The following is a 19,350-nucleotide window of genomic DNA, read 5'->3' on the forward strand; positions in this document are numbered from 1 at the left end:
AGTAGTCAATGTATGCTGTGAAAAGGTTTCTCTTGTTGTTAAATTCCTGATTGCAAACTACGGAGTCGATAGTTAGTTGTTCTTTACACCCTATTGCACCTGTGGTACATCCGGTCTGTTGAGTCGCTATGATGATATTTTGGTCAAAATGTCTGTAAATACGTTCTGTAATGCAAGATGTAATTAGTTTATAGACATTAGGGCAGTATCGGGTTGTTTTCCTATCGGGATGCCTTGTCAGGAGCTTGATCCAGAGACTGTCAATTCACTGTCACTCAAAAATCTCTTAGATAGACCTGTCATGAGGCTAAGTGAAATATATAGCAATTAAGGCACCATCTAGGCATTTCGGAACACCGGAAAGATCTGACAGAAGGAAGAAAACAGGTAATCTTGTAGTCCTCTTCACTTCCATATTTTATGGTTTGCTCTAAACTCCTTCTAGGAAAGGACCTTCATAGGGGGACAGACGATTACATCAGGGAACTCATATGCACAACAGCCCTCCTGGTTGCCCTCTGTCCCTAAGAAGATCGACTGAGTCCGCTTCAAATGTATTGGTGCATCTTATTCCACAAGAGTTGGATCATATCTGAGGCTTGCAACAATCTTTTTTTGACCTCTCTCGCGCTTTTGACACTATTATTTAATATTTGCAAAAAGTAAATTTTATCGGGAGAACATCCTTTGATTTGTGATTTTATTTTTGGAAAAGAATCAAGATTAAATGTCAAATAATTGAATAACTGATGTCACCAACCAATATACCCATTGTTGGCCTTTTGTTTTAAGCTGATAATTGTGGGAATTGGACAACAAGCTAATAAGAATTGAAAGATAATCTGCGCAGAAATATGAAATTATTCTTGCGGCTTATGTTGGGTGTGAATTGGACAATTTCCCACTCTTGGTATCTTTCTTGCAGTTAAGAATTTGAAAAACCGAAAAAAAAACGTCAATTTTTAGCCTTCGTATTTCAACTCCCTAGGAGAGATAGATGTTAGCCTTAAAATCTTAAATGTGAATAGGCACCAAGTGGTAAATCGATTTCGCTATTGTCGCTACGGTAATATTGAGGATTGTAAAGAAAATAAAGTGTGTGCTAGGTGTTGCGGTAATCATGATGTCAAGGAATGTAACGTAAATATTGTCGAATGTGCTAATTGTGTGTTGTCCAATGAAAATTATGGTCTTAGTTTAAATATTAACCATGTCTCTTGGGATGTTAATAAATGCGAGTCATATAAAAAAATTGAAGATGTTCAGAGAAATAAAGACATAAAGTAGCAATTAAATTCAAATATTGTACTTAACATTACCCTATTAGTCAATGACTGGAAACCTAAGATCCTGCTTTTGAGTGAGACCCACGTTACAACTGAAATTGAAACTTGTGAGCTGGACATTGATGGGTACAGAATGGAACAATTTATTAGTAACAACAGTAGAACAGGGGAAGTGATGGCATTGGTAAGATCTGATGTACGTTATAAAATTAAAAATGTTTTGTCTTGTTATTGTCTTTGGAGTTTTCTGAGTGTGGCGTAAAGTATTATATATCTCTTAATCAGGAAAATACGCAAACTATCAGAACCTTAACTATCAAAGATCGTTTAAAAACTACGACTCGCATCTACTACAAGAAAAATTTCTTGCTATTGATTGGAACAAGAATAGCTCCGACATAAATTTACTAGCTGAGTCATTGATCACTGATATTGAGATTATTGTAGACCAAATGTGCCCTAAGGTTCAGATTATCCAGAATCAAAAATATGTGGATAAAAAATGGATAACGTCTGACCTTAAACAAATTATGCGAGAAAGAGATACTTTATATAAAAGTTACTTTATACTTTATAAAAAAACTACTTTATATAAAAGGGCCGTTTTAGATAGAAATGAGGGTGGAAAAAGTATAAAACTAAAAGAAATATTATTGTAGACAGTTTAGAATTAAAATTAAAGCAGAGAAGGAAAAATTTTATGCAGAATGCATAGACGAAAACAAAAACAATCCTAAAGAACTATGGAAAAATCTTAAAGCTCTACTACCAGGTAAAAAGCATATTTTGACCAATCAAATCAATTTCTATATAATTCTTATAGAACGTATACACATTATTTTCACCAACATCCCACAGTCACTAAATGTAATAAATAATGGTACCAGAGCCCCTGAACCTAGTAAACTATTTTCCAAGTTTGGTCAGGTATCAATGAAAAAAATTAAAGAAATTCTTTAAAAGTTTAAAAATGTTGGACGTGGAGGAAATGGCATATCTAACCAAGTCTTGCGTGATGTATCTTGTGCTGTCGGTGATCGTGTCTTGGATGTTATCAACACTTCTCTAAAAAATTGAGTCTTTCCGGAATCATGGAAACTGTCTACTGTTTTTGCTGTTCCCAAAGTACCAAATATCATCAACCACAGTGAGTTCCGACCAATTAATACGGTACCTGTCTATGAAAAGCTCCTTGAGGTATGTGTAAAAGAGCACCTCCTAAATTACTGTAACGAAAACTCGATAATTATTGAAAATCAGTCCGGTTTTCGTGAGTGTCACTCATGTGAGTCTGTTGTCGTTAATATATGTGATAACGATAGACAGAGAAATTCTACTATATAAATTAAACCAATTGGGAATTAGAGGTGATGTCTTAAACTGGTTTGAATCTTATTTGCGTAATAGAGTCCAACGTGTGAAGTATGGGAATTATATATAAATGATATGGTAAAAGTTATACAAAAATGTAAAACTGTGTTTGTGCAGATGACAGAATGATTTATATAATAGGAAACAATATTGATCAGATGGTAACTGATATAAATAGTAACTTAACCAAAATTTTCAGCTGGCTTTGTATCAACAAAATTATGTTTAAATACAAGTAAATCTAAATTTTGCTTTTTTACAAAAAATCGAAAAATAATCAAATAAATATTGACAATGTGAACATCAGTGTAGGTGGGGAGAGTATTTTTTATAAAAAAGAAATAAAGTATATGGGTACAATAATTGTGGATGCAAATTTGAATTTTATCGCACAGTGTGGTTTCCGCCATGAGAAAATTTTCCAACAAAGTTGGGTTGGGTTGGGTTGCTTATCAATGCATCCAAAGCTCCTGCTATATAATGCCGTTGCTGTTCCCCATTTACAGTTTTGCTCTACATTATTGTTCAACCTACCTGAATATAAGGTGAAACAGTTTGAAGTAATTCAAAATAGAGCAATGAGACTAATCCTAAAATGCAATCGATACACTCCTGTTATTGTTATGTTAAGTGTGCTAGGTATGATGTCTGTCAGGCAAAGGATTATGTTTAGTGTGATGTATTTATTTTTAAATTAAAACAACGTCTACTACCCACATATATCTGTGATAAAATAGGAGCGTTCGGAGACGTCCACAATTACTGCAACAGAAATAATACAGACTTTGTCCTTGATAGATGCAATACTAGTCAGATGTTAAATTCTGTACTCAGCAAGGGACTTGGATTAATTGTTACTTGGATTAATAATTATTGAATTTAATAAGTTGCCAACTGAAATCAAAATCTGTGATAATTTAAACCAGTTTAAGAGGCTATTGAGAAAATTTATTAGTGTGTGAATGTCTTATTTTATTTTTATTTTTATACATGTTATCATTTTATTCTTAGTTTTAGTTGTTTCAGTTTATTTATAAATTTTTAAACAGCATTTTTTAGTTATTTTTAAGTTTTATTTGTACATACTTTGTTTCATCATTCGTTTTGCCTTGTGTATTTATTTTATTTTTGTTTTACAATTTTAACTCGTATTTTGTTATTTTATTTTAGGCTTAAATTTTATTTAAACCTGTTCTGTATGTGAGAGTTTTTGTGTTTTTGTATATGTATGCCAATTTGTACAAGCACACAATTTTTCTAATTTATTTGCATTTTTTTATTTTTATTAATTTAAGTTTTTTTTTTAAATATGTATTATATTATCTATATTATGTATTACCTTTATAGCTCAAGCTAAATAAATAAATTATCGATTAGAAAAGCATTCAATTCTTTTTTCAGTGGTATCCTTGCTGTTTGTATAACCTTGGAGTTTTTGAATAACCGCATTTCAAAAATGCAGTAATAACTAAACTTGCCTGCATTGAGATTTTGGTTTTCAGATTAGTGTTTACCGAATGCTATTGCATTTACTCTTATTGAAGGAGACTTGAGGTGATCTCTATCGAAACATGATTGAAAATAATATTAATAGTATTAATCCTCTTATCACCCATTAGCTAGAAACTCAAATTAATACAGAGGGTAATTCAGTTTTACAGGATGATTTGGTAACATTCCAGTAGGACGGTTGTCCACCTCATTATTTTCGTCCGGTTTGACAGTGGTTGTACGAGAGCTTTGCGGATAGATAGATCGGTAGAATGGAACCTATTAAACAGCCTCCAAGATCACAGGATCACTTCTTTCTTTGGGGACATCTAACAACGTTTTGAAATTTCCCTTCCGCAAATAAAGATATTTTTGTCAAAGTAAAATAATCAATAAATAGAAAATCAATTCGTTAAACTAAATTTTCTTCCTGTCATTTTGTTCAAGGAGACCCAATGCAATCGCTTTTGTGTAAACATTAACCTGAAAGCCAAAACGCCCTTTAAAACGATGGGCCTTTTGACCTCCATTCCCATTTGAGATTCTAAGAGTGACGTTATACATCATACATTTCATTCCCTTCTAAGGAATTGAAATAAAAAAAAGCAAAAAATATTTATTTAAAGTGTCCCGCTTACAAATAAAACTGACATTTCTTTCCAATTTTACTTATTTTTAACTGCCAGAGAGACATTACGGTTGGATAGTTTTTAAATTGACACCCTGTATACATAGCTAGGATTTTGCTTCTGTTTTATGCACATTTAGAAATAGACCTAAGTTGTGTCTCATATCCAACCTTAAGCAGCCTTAAATAAAAACGATTAAGCGCCAATCCCATAACAAGCAAATAACTGAACAAGTGCACTTTCCATTGTGCAATAATTAGCATTTTAAATTCAGGGTTTATACGCATTTTACAGCCATTACCGAGTTGTAAAAATATCAATATTAACTTTATGTAATGTAGGAAATAATATTAATTAGTTATTGATTTGTTGATTGCGTGGTCGATTACTTGTGCAGGAATTTATTCCAAATTACTCATTTTAATTCATTCACGAAATACTACAAGTAATTGCCGGAAATGAGAAAGATATAGTAGTTGTAAGAACGTACATTCATACAATTTTTCTATGGCGACTCATAAATACAAAATTCCCATACAAACCTCGTTTCACTTAGTTACATGCAAAATACCTGAATTGACTCATCCTTACTGTAAAGGTTAAACGACCGAAATTAAAATCAGATGGCAGCATGAGAACGTTTTGTAATGTTAACGAATCGAATTGACTTACGGAATGTATCGACTTTTTTACTTTACACATATAACCTGAACCCATCCAGATTGGTAAGAAGAACATTGTCAGACATAATATGTGAGAGAATAAAAGCTCCAAGACAGAGTCCTGGAAATCCCAGCAATGATTTTTCCTACTTCAAAAGAATGATCGAAATCAACTTAAAACTCTAATGCTTTTCCAGAGTAAACTTTATTAAAATCTTGTAATGTCCACTGGTGTTTTTATTCCAAATGATAGCATCTACCATAATCTGGGTCTTAAAGAGACTGAGAGAAAAAGGTATGGAGCACCTAAAATACTATGGGAAATTTTTAAATGAGCATCAAATATTATGGATGTACAACAAAATGCGGTAACTATTTTAACTAACATGGCAATTTTTTTATCTCTGTATATGAAATAAATTTATCGGTGAACAAACTTAAGGCATCATTATATTTTTAATCTGCCAACAAAAGCAGGCACCAAAAAATACACAAAGCTTGCAAAAAATCTAAATGAGCATCTAATTTTCAAATTCATTTCAACTAAAATATTATATAATCATCAATTTTTTTTCTTAAACGTTTTTCTTTTGCATTCGGCAACAGCTTTCGTTAATGAATTACAAAAAAATCCGGCAACGTGTGTTTTATTCGTTTTAAACATTAAATAATCACGGAACTCGATACTGTTTTACCCAGGAATAGTTCTGATGACAATATTCAAATGGAGAATGAAATAGAAATTCCTTCATATCGTTCGGACAGTGATTCGGAGATTGAAGAATTAGAAACCAAAAAAAAGCGTGGCGAGAGTAAGCAGTGGCTCTTTGTAAGAAAATTTGCATGTGTTAAAGAAGCGGAGGAAGTTGTTCGTGCAGAAAATACTTGGTCTATTTTAATAACACATATATGACTGAAGAAGGAAAGAAAAGGTTTTATCGCTGTAACAAAGTAAAACGTCGTGGCCCTCAGTATGCGGCACAAATTTATTTACTGTTTGAAGCTACATCAAATGCTGTGTTGCTCTATCGTGTAGACGCTGCCCATAACCACGAGTCGATTGGAATTCGTTCTGATTACGGAATAAGTCAGGAAGTTACGACAGAAATAAACAAACTATTTGATTTACATTTGAAGCCTAAAGTTATTTTAAAAAGTCTTAGTAAGATGGAGGGAGTAAAATTACCATCAATGAAACAATTGAACAATTATCTATCAAGTCGTAGACGTGTTAAATACAGTTCCTCAACTATAAGTCTAGGAGAACTGGAGCGATGGATATTAAATCATAGAGCAGTTCCCGAGGACATACACCAAGTGTTTGTACTTTCTTATTATATATTCGAGGACGAACCAATGCCCTTTCGCTTTGCATTGTCTACAAAACATTTACTGGGGTTAGCAGAACGTCATGCAAATATTATCCATGCTGATGCGACATACAAGTTGATTTGGCAAGGGTTCCCGGTATTAGCTGTAGGAACTACAGATAAACATAGAAAATTTCATCCGATATGTCTAGCAGTTTCGACAAACGAGCTTAAAGATTTTACCATGTTATTTAATAGTTTAAAAGAACAGGTTTTGTTTGTATACGGACATTCTCTACAACCGTCGGTATTAGTTTGTGATGCCGCAAAGAGCATCCAAAATGCTTTTACAGAAGTCTTTGGTCCTGAACCCATTGTGAGAATGTGTTGGGCACATGCAAAAACAAAAATGCAAACCAGGGTTGAACAAACTTGCTCAGACAAAAACGCCCGAAAGAATATATTACAAGACATTGATGCTTTACAGTCCGTTACTTCTCCTGAACATTTTACTAGCGCATCACAGCTTTTTATAAGGAAATGGAAAACCCAAACTAATTTTATTAAATACTTCAAAGAAGAGTGGTTAACTCAAATCGCAATTGGTACTTAGGTGCTGCCCCAGGATCACCGGCCACAAACAACGCACTGGAATCGTTTAATAGAACCATAAAAGATAGCAATACATTACGCGAAAGATTTCCTTTGTCTCGTTTTCTGGTTATCGCATCGGAGATGGTTAACGAATGGTCCTGCAAAACTACAGAGGAGTCCTTTTCAATTACTCCGCTTATTAAACTTCCTGATTGGACAAAAGCATATCAATGGGCAAAATTAGACAAAAAGATAAAGGTGTTAGATGCTGACACGAAGAACAATGTCTATATTGTACCAGGAAGTATTGGATGTTCAGGCTGAAAAACCTTGGGAAACTTTTGATGAATTCAAAGAATTTTTTTTCCACTTGGAGAGTAACAATTCCCAAAGAAAAAGATGACTGGATGAATGGTAGCTGCAATTGTCCACAGTTTTTTAAGATTTATATGTGCAAACATCTTCTGGGCCCAGCGATTAGATTAAAACATACAGTTCCGCCTGTAGAGGCAAAAAATATCCATATTGGACAAAAAAGAAAGCGTGGACGTCCATCAAAATCCAAACCTGCTTTGGTAATTCAGTGATGTTTTTAATTTATTGAAGTCTTATTAATAATTTGTTTAATGTTCACTCTTTTTTGTTTTGTGGTTCAAATGCTGTTTTAAAATGGCATTTTTTGTTCTTTTTGTTTTATAAATAGAAGACAATAAAGTATATTTGTGATGCCTATTTTTGTTTTATTTTATGCTCACTACCTTTTGTGATATTATAAAGTATGAAGTTCAAACAGTTTTTAGAAGCTTTATTATTTAAATAGCTATCCAGATTAGTATAAAACAGTTGACAATATTAACTTTATTAGATGCTAAAGATTAAATGCTCAATAAGTATTTTTGTTGCTCCACCCAGTTTTTAAACGTGCTAAAAAGTATAAAAACTGATGTTCGATTAAATACTACCCAAATACTATCAAGAAATAAACTATGAAGTGCGAGAAATTAAATAGAAAATGACTCTAACGGTATAGAACGTACAATATACCTAATAAATGATAAAGAACGTAAAGCATTAATAACGCAAAACTGTAACTTTAAATTACTGAGAGAAAATTATTTGAATGTTTCTTATGAAACTCTTATTAATTTTAACTATTATCAAAAATTGTGTCCTATAGATTCCAAGCTATTTAAGATATTTTCGTAGTTCTTTCAAGTATCTTAGAGGACATTGTGTAGGTCAATTCTAAGTAAAAAATCTGATTCTAGGTTTAAAAATGGCTGTCTTAGAGCAATTTTAATATTTCGGATCATTCTTTTAAAAAAAACATTTTAAGGATTATTTGAAAACTTTTTGAAGTACTTAAATAGAGTTTCTGCTCAAAGAAAATTATTTTTCTGATAGGAAAGGAATAATTTGATATAAATATGAACCATTTTTGGAAAGTCAAATACTTTCTGCGCTAGAGTCACTTTTGCCCACTTCTCATCAGAATTTTTATATTGAAGATATTTTGTAATTTTTAGTATCATAGAGGACTCTGTGTAGATCAATTCCAGGTGAAAATCTGATTCTAGGTCAAAAAATGGCTTTTCTAGAGCAATTTCGGTTTCGGGTTAATTCGTTTCGTAAATTTTAATTTTTTTTAAGAATTACTTAGAAACCATTTGAGGTAGTAAAATGGAGGTTTTTCCTTAAATAAAATGCGTTCTCTGATGAATAATTTGGTATATGAACCACTTTTATGGGTCAAATACTTTCCGAGATAAAGTCAGTTTTGTTTGTCCCAATGCTCATTAGATTTGAGGATCTAACTTTTGAACAAATTTGAAACTTTAAACTTCTTAGTTTAAAGTTTTTTTAGACATTTCTCCCCATTACTTCCAACATATTTAAGATATTTTTGTAATTCTTTTAAAGCTTCATCAAGAACACTCTGTAGATTAATTTTAAGTAAAAAACCTGATTCTAGGTTAAAAATTTACCTGACTGGAGAAACTTTAGCTTTGGGAGAATATCAAGAACCCAGAAGGGCAGAGTATAGATTTTACACTAAGATACACACTTTCGCTAAACCGTGTTAACGAAGTGGCATTTCTTGGGGTGCGCGTAGATATAAGAAGAAACATGCAACAACTGCTATGACGAACTGTTTATTCCTATCATAGAGAAAGAGTCTTTGGACAGATGAGCGTCTTCAGAGCTATAGAGACAGCGGTCTAAACTTTGTCGTATATAGATGCATTCAATTATAATCTATTTTCTTTGATCTAAAGCCGCAATAGCCCGGAAGCATATTATGTTTTAATGTAATTTATTAAAGATATTACATTAAAACATAGTTGTTGTAAACATACAAGTGTATTTATTGAAGTATTCACCTCTGCCCAGGGCTATATAAGGCTTTATGATTCCTACTAGGAAAACTGAGGCCCTGGTCGGGATTTAGATATCTTGTAATAAATTATGGTAGACTCTAGAATTTCTAGTATGGATCTGCTCTGCTACCCATGAAAAAATCTATACACACCACAAACAAACTCTCCAATGCAGAATAAATGCACATATAAAAAATGTTTAGTTTTTTCTTATGGGTGATAAAATTCCCAGGTAATATCCGACATTAAAAGACATACCAGAACAAGCGGCGTCTGTGACCGTTCTATGCGGTTGCGTCACATTGTAAAACATTCAGAAGATATTTATATGAAGTCGTTTTGGACCTGACCCACCCACTTTCGTGGTGTTACCAAGTGGTTTCTTTATAAATGGAAGGCTTACATCATATAAAATGCAACGGAATTATTAATTACTACGGGTTGTACGGGCGCGAGAGCGAAGAAAAATGTAAATGGATTACGATGGCCCGTGTTTTCGTATCAGATATAATTTTTTCTTATTTGGGTGACTTAAAGTGTATTAATAATATTTTAATATTTATGTGATTGGAATGGGGAGTTCATCAAAAAGTGCATGGAACAAATAAAATATCAAAAAAAAAACTGACAGTTTCCCAACAAATCTTACGCTCAAGCACACATACCCCACAAAATGGAAGTATTGCAAGATCAGAAGAAAGGAAAAGAGGATGGTGAAGACGAAGGCTTTAAATTGTTTTCCTATAATAAAAGGAATAAAAGGTCAAGCCTTAAAAAAACGCGCCAACAGGGATGACCTCCTAAAAGTTGTCGCACCCGCATCCAGCAAATCATGGGTTTTCACCTCGGGTTTTGCTCCTAAAACCAAGGCAGTCGACGTCGTCAACTTCCTTAAAAAGCACAATTTGGATCAGACTGTATGTGAAAAAATTATTACAAAAAAGGACACCCTCTACCGTTCTTTTAAAGTAGGTGTTTAAGAAGATTAATTGTTTAAGTGTGGTGACTAGGGCACAACAATGATGCCATTATGTCCCCAGATTTGTGGCCAGTGGGAACAACAATAAACCATTTTCTTCATTTGCAACACCCCCAGACCCAAAGAAAACAGCTGTAGTCCGAGGTGCCATAACTGTACCGTCTTCATTTGGACGACCCTTTCCAAAAAAATTTAATGTACAAAGTAATAGTTTAAATGTAATTCACTACAATGCAGTGTTTGCGCCGTTCCTTTTTAGATTTGGAAGTACTCCTCAATGAATGTTCTGCAGAATGTTTATGTATAAATGAACACTGGCTAGTACTGTGAAATTGCACGCATACTTGCACGCTGGAAAGCTTTGGTGTGCAGCTTGTCACTGTGTATCGTACTCCAGATGGTGACTTAAATCAGTTTTTCTCTGTAGTAGCAAATGCTTTTAAAAAGTTCTCAAAAAACCTCTTATTATATCGGGTGACTTCAATGTCCACTTTGGTGAAAGGGATATTAAAGCTCTAGAATTCTGGAACTTTTTTAGGTCTCTTAATCGAAATCAATACCCGTGATGACAAATTTCTTGATAACATTTTCACCAATATTGACAGTACCTTCTTTACATCTGAGGCTGTTGGTCTCACATACACAAAGGCATTTTGTTTAACTGTCAAATAGCTCTCACTAACCCTAAAACTAGAATTTGCTACAGGCCTAGTACTGACACAGGACTAACTACCTTATGCAATACACTTTCATATTGCAACTTTGATTTCATTGATAGTATGTCCGTTGATATAGACATAAAGTTTCAACTGTTTATTAACTCAATAATGGACGCTATTGATTTTTTTTTCTGAGAAATCCAAGCTGATTAACACAAATGGGTCACATAAAAAGATCTCTTGATTTAACAACTTAAGAGATATGCGTGAGAGTTTAAAATTTTTGGTGTCACCGAATAAAAGGGACCCCATTCTTATGCCTACGCAAACATTTTCAGATTATAGAAAGAAATACAGACTAGCTATAAAACATGCCAAAATTCAATATAATGATGCTCTTATTATGAATTCAAACAATCGTCAGCAAGCTATGCGGAGCATAATAAATAATAAAAATCAAAATCTATCCAAAAAAAGTTCATCACTCGATGCAAATAGTTTTAACCAACATTTTTGCTCCATTGCTGAAAATGAAATAAGTAAAATCAGTAATACTAACCACATGAAATGTGTGATGACTATCTGAATTATATCCCCAATACTGATATATCCCCCTTTAGGTTTATAGTTTATATTAATAGCAAGTTTTGAAGAAGTAATAAATGCCATTAATGATTTAAAAAACAGCCACAGTAAGGATAGTGATGAAATTAATACAAAATTAATAAAAGCAATAAAAAATTAAATTATCATCCCTTTCACAAAGTTAATAAATCACTGAATTTTTTCTGGCACCTTTCTTTCTGGCAAAAGTAATTCCTCCCTTTAAAGGTAAGGGCTCGGCTGATGATCATAATAATTACCGCCCAATCCCCCTTCTACCTATTCTAAAGTGTATGAACGCATCTTAAAAACCCAAATCAATGACTATTTTGAGTCTAATGGTTTGTTTGCAATTTCTCAGTTTGTATTCCGTAAAAATAGAACAATAAATCTTGCCATGGTACATCTTACTAGTAGTGTTTTGAAAGGATTTGAGAACTTTCTCGATACCCTAACCTGTTTCTTTGATCTCACTAAGGCATTCGATTGTGTAACACATAGTATTTTTCTTGAAAAACTTCATGCCTATAATTTTCATCCTGGGGCAGTTAGGTTGATTGAGTCGTACCTGTCAAACAGAGTTCAATATGTTTACCTTAATCAGAATCTGATATTAAACCATTGAAGTATGGAGTGCCACAAGGTTCTGTCTTGGGACCTGTACTATTTCCAATTTTTATCAATGACTTGGCCTTTTTTACGAGGGGAATCAGTAAACACCGTTTTGTTTGCTGACGACACAACTTACTACCAAAGTTATCATCCTTCACATATTGATGAGATGGACTTTCAGACCTCCAAAAACAACCTTCTTCAGTGGTTTTTGGTAAATAGTCTTTCCTTTAACACAAAAACTCAATTTACTTTGAGACATACCACAGTTAAGCATCCTGTTCTCTCAAATTGTTCAAATGAAGCTAAATTTCTTGGTGTCTACCTCGATCCGGGATTAACATGAGAACAGCATTTGGTTAAGCTTTCAAAAAAAACTGTCCGGTCAGCTATTTTTATTTAGAACTTTGGCAAACATTACATACCTTCAAATCCTTCTTATAGCATACCATAGTAACTTTCACTCTCATCTAACTTATGCTATGTTATCATAGGGCCACTCTTGCCATATAGACAAGGTGTTTGGGCAGCAGAGAAAATGCATTCCTATCCTGACTGGACTGGATTATGGTGAAGATTGTAGGCAGTCATTTAAAAGGCTTAAAATCTTGACACTACCTTCAGTTTACATTCTACAGTGCGTGCTGCATGTCCATCAAAACTTAAATCTCTATAAAACTCAGGAACACTTCCACAACTATCCAACTAAAAACTGTAGAGGTCTTGTGCCAGATTTTAACTTTTTGCAGAAACGGAACCAGGTATTTAGCCACAAAGTTTTATAATTGTATTCCAACAGGTATTAAGGCTCTTGACCTATTACATTTCAAAGGCCAAGTAAAAAACTAATTTTTAATGAATGCCTTCTATTCATTTGAGGAGTATACTTTCAATAAATATGTATATGTATATGTATGTAGTAATGTTTGTAATTGCAGTTTTATAATTTTTGAATGTAATAATTGAATGTAAAGATATGAAAGGAAACAAATTTAACTTAATTTAGTCAATAAATCTACAGTTAAAGAACTCTGTCAACAAGTAAAAAGGACAGTCAGCTAACATGGTCCTAAGAGCCCTCTTAAAAGTTGGAAAAGTCTGAGCTCTCTTTATTCTACATGGGAGTTGATTAAACATTTTGAGAGATGTAATTTCCGGACCATCCTGTACCTGGGACAACCGGGTAAAAGGGATGTATAATTTATCTGCATTTCGAGTTTTATAAAAATTCAGACCTCCAGATCTCGTAGTATGTAGTTTGAAAGATTTTTATGTACTTGACATGCGCACTCCACGATATAGATGTTATTTATAGTTAAGATTTTTTCTTTTTTATAAGTACCACGGCCAGTTTCTCTGAAGGAAAGTCTAAACATCGTACGTACAATGCGCTTTTGATTTATTAGCACTCTCCCAATACTGGAGGAATTACCCGAAGCTAATAGGGCATAGGATAGAGTGGAATGCACTGAGGCATAATAAAAGCTTTTAAGTGTATATGCATCCACATAGTCTCGAAGTTGCAAGATGGCATAATTGCTGCGGGATAATCTATTGCACACAGATTCCACCTGAGGATCCCACGATAGATGTCTATCAATTACAATTCCCAAGAACTTGGTGGAGTGTTGTTGGATGAGGCTAAGGAGTAAGCTCCGGTCCTGAATAGCTCGAATTGGAGTGAAAACAATGAAATTGGTTTTCAAACTATTCAAACAAAGACCATTTTTCTGGCACCACCCCGCAATATCAGCTAGAGAAATATCATTTTGAGTGGATAGACTGATAGTCAGTACCCGAGTCAACTGCTGATGTATCGTCGGCAAAAAGTGTTATGTAGCTGTAGGAGAGGCAAGTCATTAATAAAAAGTAAAAATAAAATGGGCCCAAGAACACTACCCTGTGGAACCCCAGTGACGTTTGTGACAGTTGGCCAATCAGATATAGTTACCTGACCACTAACTCTCAATCTAACAGCCGGGGTTCTACCTGTCAAATATGATTCAAGCCATTTATAAGACGGACCCCTTATACCATAATGAAAGATCTTATTTAATAGTAAAGCATGATTAATGGTATCAAATGCTTAAGTAAGATCAAAAAAGATACCAACAGATTTTAATTTCAATTCAAAATTATTCAGTATATTTGTATAAAGAGATATTATAGCATCTGATGTAGAGTCCAGACCTGAATCCAAACTGATGACATGACAGTATAGCAAAAGAATCTAAAAATGCAAGGCTTTTAAAAGATTTTCAAAGATCTTTGAGAATACAGAGAGGAGAGCAATAGGCCTATAGTTACTCAATTCTGAAGTCTCCCCCTTTTTATGAAGAGGTATGACAACAGCTGATTTTAGCTCTTTAGGAAAATAGCCAAACTGAAATGATAAATTCAGAAGATAGGTAAGTGGAGAGATAATATGCTCAGCACATGCTAGCAATAAGTAGCAAGGTACCTCGTCTACACCGGATGACTTTTTCCTGGAGGAAGATTTTATAATCTCAAGTGTTTCTCCTTCAGTGATAAGGAATAAAAAAAGGGATTGGGATAAACTGTTGAAAGGCACATTCATTCCCATGGGTGCCTGAAAATTATCTGTAATCTTTCGCACTGACTACAAAAAAATTAATAAATGTATTAGCAATATTGAGGTTGCCAGTAACTTTCTTTCCATTATGAGTAACTGAATTAGGAACACACTTTGTTCCGCGATTTGAAAAGTTCGTGATTGCGTTAATAATTTCCCATGAGGCTCGAGTTATATTGTTAGAAGTAAGCAACTTTGTTGAATTATATAGGCTTTTTTAGCATTTACGATATTTTCTCTATGTACCTTCAATCTCCTTCTATAGGATGTCAGTAACTCATGGTCATGAACGGTCTTTAGTTGAGTATGAAGTAGTCTCAACTGCTTGCCCTCATTAATTATCAATGGTGTTATCCACTGATGAGACTTTCTGTGATATGGCTTCGATTTGTTGACATAAGGAAAGCTCATATTAAATAAACTAGAGAACGTGTCAAAGAAGAAAGAAAATTTACTTTCAAAATCCAGAGTCTCAATAACTGACAGCCAATGTTCTTTGGACAACAAGTTGTTAAAATAGCGCATGTTTTCATCAGAAAAGGATCTAGAACTCATAGAAAATTTGCTTAAATCGTGACTGATTGGGTTTCCCAAGTCAAAACTCAGTATCTGAGCACAATGATCAGAAAATGCCACTTCAAAGGTTTCAGTTGAAAACAGTGCAGCGTTAGTGAATATATTATCAATCAAGGGACAGGATGATCCCTGAGTTCTATAAGGTTTAGAAAAAACTAGTTTAAGACCATATGAGTCCACAATATGTACTACTTATTTACATCTGAAAATAAAATCAAAATGAAAATCACCACAAAAACATATTCAAATATTAGGTTTATATAAAAGCTTTAACAATTTCTCAAAGTATTCACTAAAAGTTTTAAAATCAGAGCTAGGAGGACGATATATACAAAAAACTAAAATATTAACACTAAAAACAAACCAAATGCATGAAATATGAACTCAATTGGTTCTAATTTAAATGCGGGTATTTATACTGGCCCACTTACCTCTAATCGCATAAGTTCTTCCGCCGACAGCGTTGTCCGGTCGACTTTTTGTTTTTCTTTCCGGTCCTTTTTGTCTCGCTTCCTCTTATCTTTATCGTCGCGGTCCGATGTCACGCCTTTGATGAAACTTTTGAACATTGTGACTAAAGTTGGTTTTCTGGAATAAAAATAAGCCTCATTATATAACTGATATATATATAATTATACATATTATATACAAAATTTACTACCAGACACGAAGTACTTTCCAATAAAATTGCAATAAAACTCTAGGAAGGCTTGTCTCCAGCCTGCTCTATATAGGACTGCGAAAGGTTCGGAAATCTCGAAACTGGAGATACTACAGACCAAAATATGTGAATTGATCCAAATATACCTTAGCATAAAAGTTGATAGTTTGAGAGATACAGGGTGTTTGAGTTCCAATTTTATTTTCAAATTTTTCTAATTGCCTAAGAAGCATTTCAGATTTTAGCATAAAACTCGGTATAGGAAGGATAATTTTCTAATATAAGAAACAAGGCTCTGTTATTTTTTATGTCCACAGAGAGGGCATGGAAACTTATGTGTATCGCTCATAATCAAAAGCTCTTAAAAAATTCGAGTAAAGATGGGAAAATAGCGGCATGTGAGGAGCCTGTTGCTACAACTCATTTAATGGAGCAAGATCCAGAGCAAATCCCTACACCTACATCGCAAAAAGATGAACTAAGGAAAACAGAGAGTGACTCCTTAGCCTATATATACTCTGCATGATACAGAGTTAAGCTTAAGTGAAGAAGACTTCTCTGATTTCTGGGCCCAGGATTTATTAGAGTAGACTTTAAAGGCTCATGCTTGTTTTTTTTTGCCATTTGAGTTATTTTTTCACTCATAATTATTTCAAAGAGTGATTTGTTTGCTTTATAGTTTTTATATTTTGTCTCATTTGGGTTAAGAAAAAAGTTCCTATTCCTGACTGTTCCTATGCAAGGTATAGCTCAAAAAGTTCAAAATATTTAAAGTTTGTTTTTTGTTAGCATTTTTTATTTTATTTTTGGAAATTGTTTTTAAATATTTTAAAATAAGTGGGAGCATCTATGTTTATTATAAGAGGGCAGGCTACTCATAAGCATCCTAAATATATGGTTGACAATATCACAAAAGTTTCAAGCAATGCATCTCTGGAATATTTTTGAGAATCATGAAATTTTCAAATATAGGGAGAACAATGGCAGTTCTTAACATACACTCCACTAAAAAGCTTATAAAGCTTGGTTAAGTGATTTAATCGATTTTTTATTCCTTCAATTAGGTTGGCACTTAGACCAAATGGATCCTGGCATAAACTTGTATCTTTTCCCAATAAGGGCAAGGTATGTGGTTGAGTGGATTAATACGGTTGCACTTATACAGATCCAAAGCAATGTTCAGAAAAAAACAGTTAAATTTATTAGGAGTTATATTAGAGTTTTACTTTAATTGGATTTAAAAATTTTAAAAATGAGTTGATTCTTTGCTGTCTTGATTGCAGCTATGAAGGTAATTCAGTGAATTATTGTTTGCTTAGTTCTTATATTATTAAATAAAGGTATAACATATAAACAAACTTATATTATCATTCAACAAACTCCCTTCACTGGCTTGGCTCTTTTTTTTAGTATGTGTTTTTTCAGGGAAGGAAGTCATAGAACGGAGATAAATAACATGAATAAACTGATCATTGGCATTATTATTTGTGTCATTAACAAAGACCCAAGAGATGCATGCAGTAAGAAAAGAGCTCCTCATCAAGCAAGATGACATGTCATATATACATGATGTCATCTTGTCAAACGGCTTTGTGTTTACATTCGACATTTGTAAAGTTCTGTTTTTTCTTTAGTTTTTGGCTGAAAAAGCAAAATGCATTTGAGTGTTTTTGGTGAACTGTTACGATAGTAAAAACTTGTAACGTTTGTGCCGCACCACAGAAAAAAGGTGTATCAAGTCGATCTTTTCATAAGTAAATACCGATACCGCCCTAAAATCATGATATTGTCAGCATAAACGTAGAATAATAAAAACTTATTAAGAAATCTATAATAATTATATAATATTCAATTTCCATAAAAATGCCTTTTATTAGATATGTATCTTTACTCTAATGAAGTACCTTAAAAAACGTATAAAGAGTTCATAAACGGTAATATTGTTAATAATTTAATCCATAATCTATTATTAATAAATATTTCTCATGTAAATATATTTTTACGACGCCACTGGTAAAGATTTCGTCTGTCGGTGGAATCAACAATGCGATCAAGCGGTATTGCGATGTTTTTGCTTTTTTCTCTAATATAGGGACGTTACCTGCATTCATTTAACTTTAAATATTAACTTCTTTATAGAGTAACTTATCATATTTTATGAAAGAAAATGCTTCATATTTTATTAGAAGAGGAACAGTAGTATTGTTTTGTGCCTGTCAAAATAAGTGAATAAGTTTCATAATAATATGAAGTGTTTTTTTGCATAAGCATTTTGGCATCTTTGCATCAGAGATGTTGCAGGCAAAACAAACTGCCCATAGTTCCACGACAAGGCTAATTCTAGCCTTTAAATCACATGTATGAAGCTTGTATGGTGAAAATCGGAATCGTATGTCGGCCATCTTGCTTGGCAAAATTGACAGGCAGCTGACAGACAGTTATTGAAATTGACTGATAGATCATCATTTGTCATTGTCATGCCATTTGAGTTTATCTTTCATTTTATGCTGGAAGCGTGGGTTGAGTTTGCTATTTGTTTTAAGGATGTTATTTTAAATTCATGACTTTTTTTCGAAAAAGTTCTCTTTCAATATTGGGAGTAATGTTTTAATTGATTTGCAGCAAGCAATTCCAGGTTTCTGGTAAGAAAATCTGATTTTATTTATTACTATTATGTTTTTGTATTGTCAATCTTTAGTCTTTAATAAAATGAAATTTAGTTGATTTCAATGAAGAAGTTTCACTTTTCGAGTATTTAATTTTTAACTTGATTACTATAAATACATATTACAAATGTCTGGTCTCTCATTTTCTATTCCACAATTAAAAATTCATTAAAGTTTTCCAGATATTTCCTTGATGTAAGGGTATGTATATTTTAAATGGTTCAATAGTAATAAAAGATTTTTTTATTTTCTTCAGTTCCTATTACAAGAAAAACATGGA

The 19,350-nt window shown here is 33.2% G+C and overlaps 1 protein-coding gene across 1 annotated transcript in view; it reads right to left on the minus strand.

The window, feature by feature from the left end:
* The window catches only part of LOC126738415 (unconventional myosin-XVIIIa), a 563,322-nt gene that overhangs the window by 521,904 nt on the left and 22,068 nt on the right, over nucleotides 1–19,350 (minus strand). Inside the window, exon 2 of the mRNA XM_050443741.1 lies at nucleotides 16,175–16,331. Within this exon, the coding sequence (XP_050299698.1) occupies nucleotides 16,175–16,312 (138 nt within the window). The 5' untranslated portion in view covers nucleotides 16,313–16,331. The remainder of the gene's footprint in view (nucleotides 1–16,174; nucleotides 16,332–19,350) is intronic.

Source organism: Anthonomus grandis, chromosome 7 (assembly GCF_022605725.1).
Source record: "Anthonomus grandis grandis chromosome 7, icAntGran1.3, whole genome shotgun sequence".
Taxonomy (NCBI): Eukaryota; Metazoa; Arthropoda; class Insecta; order Coleoptera; family Curculionidae; genus Anthonomus; species Anthonomus grandis.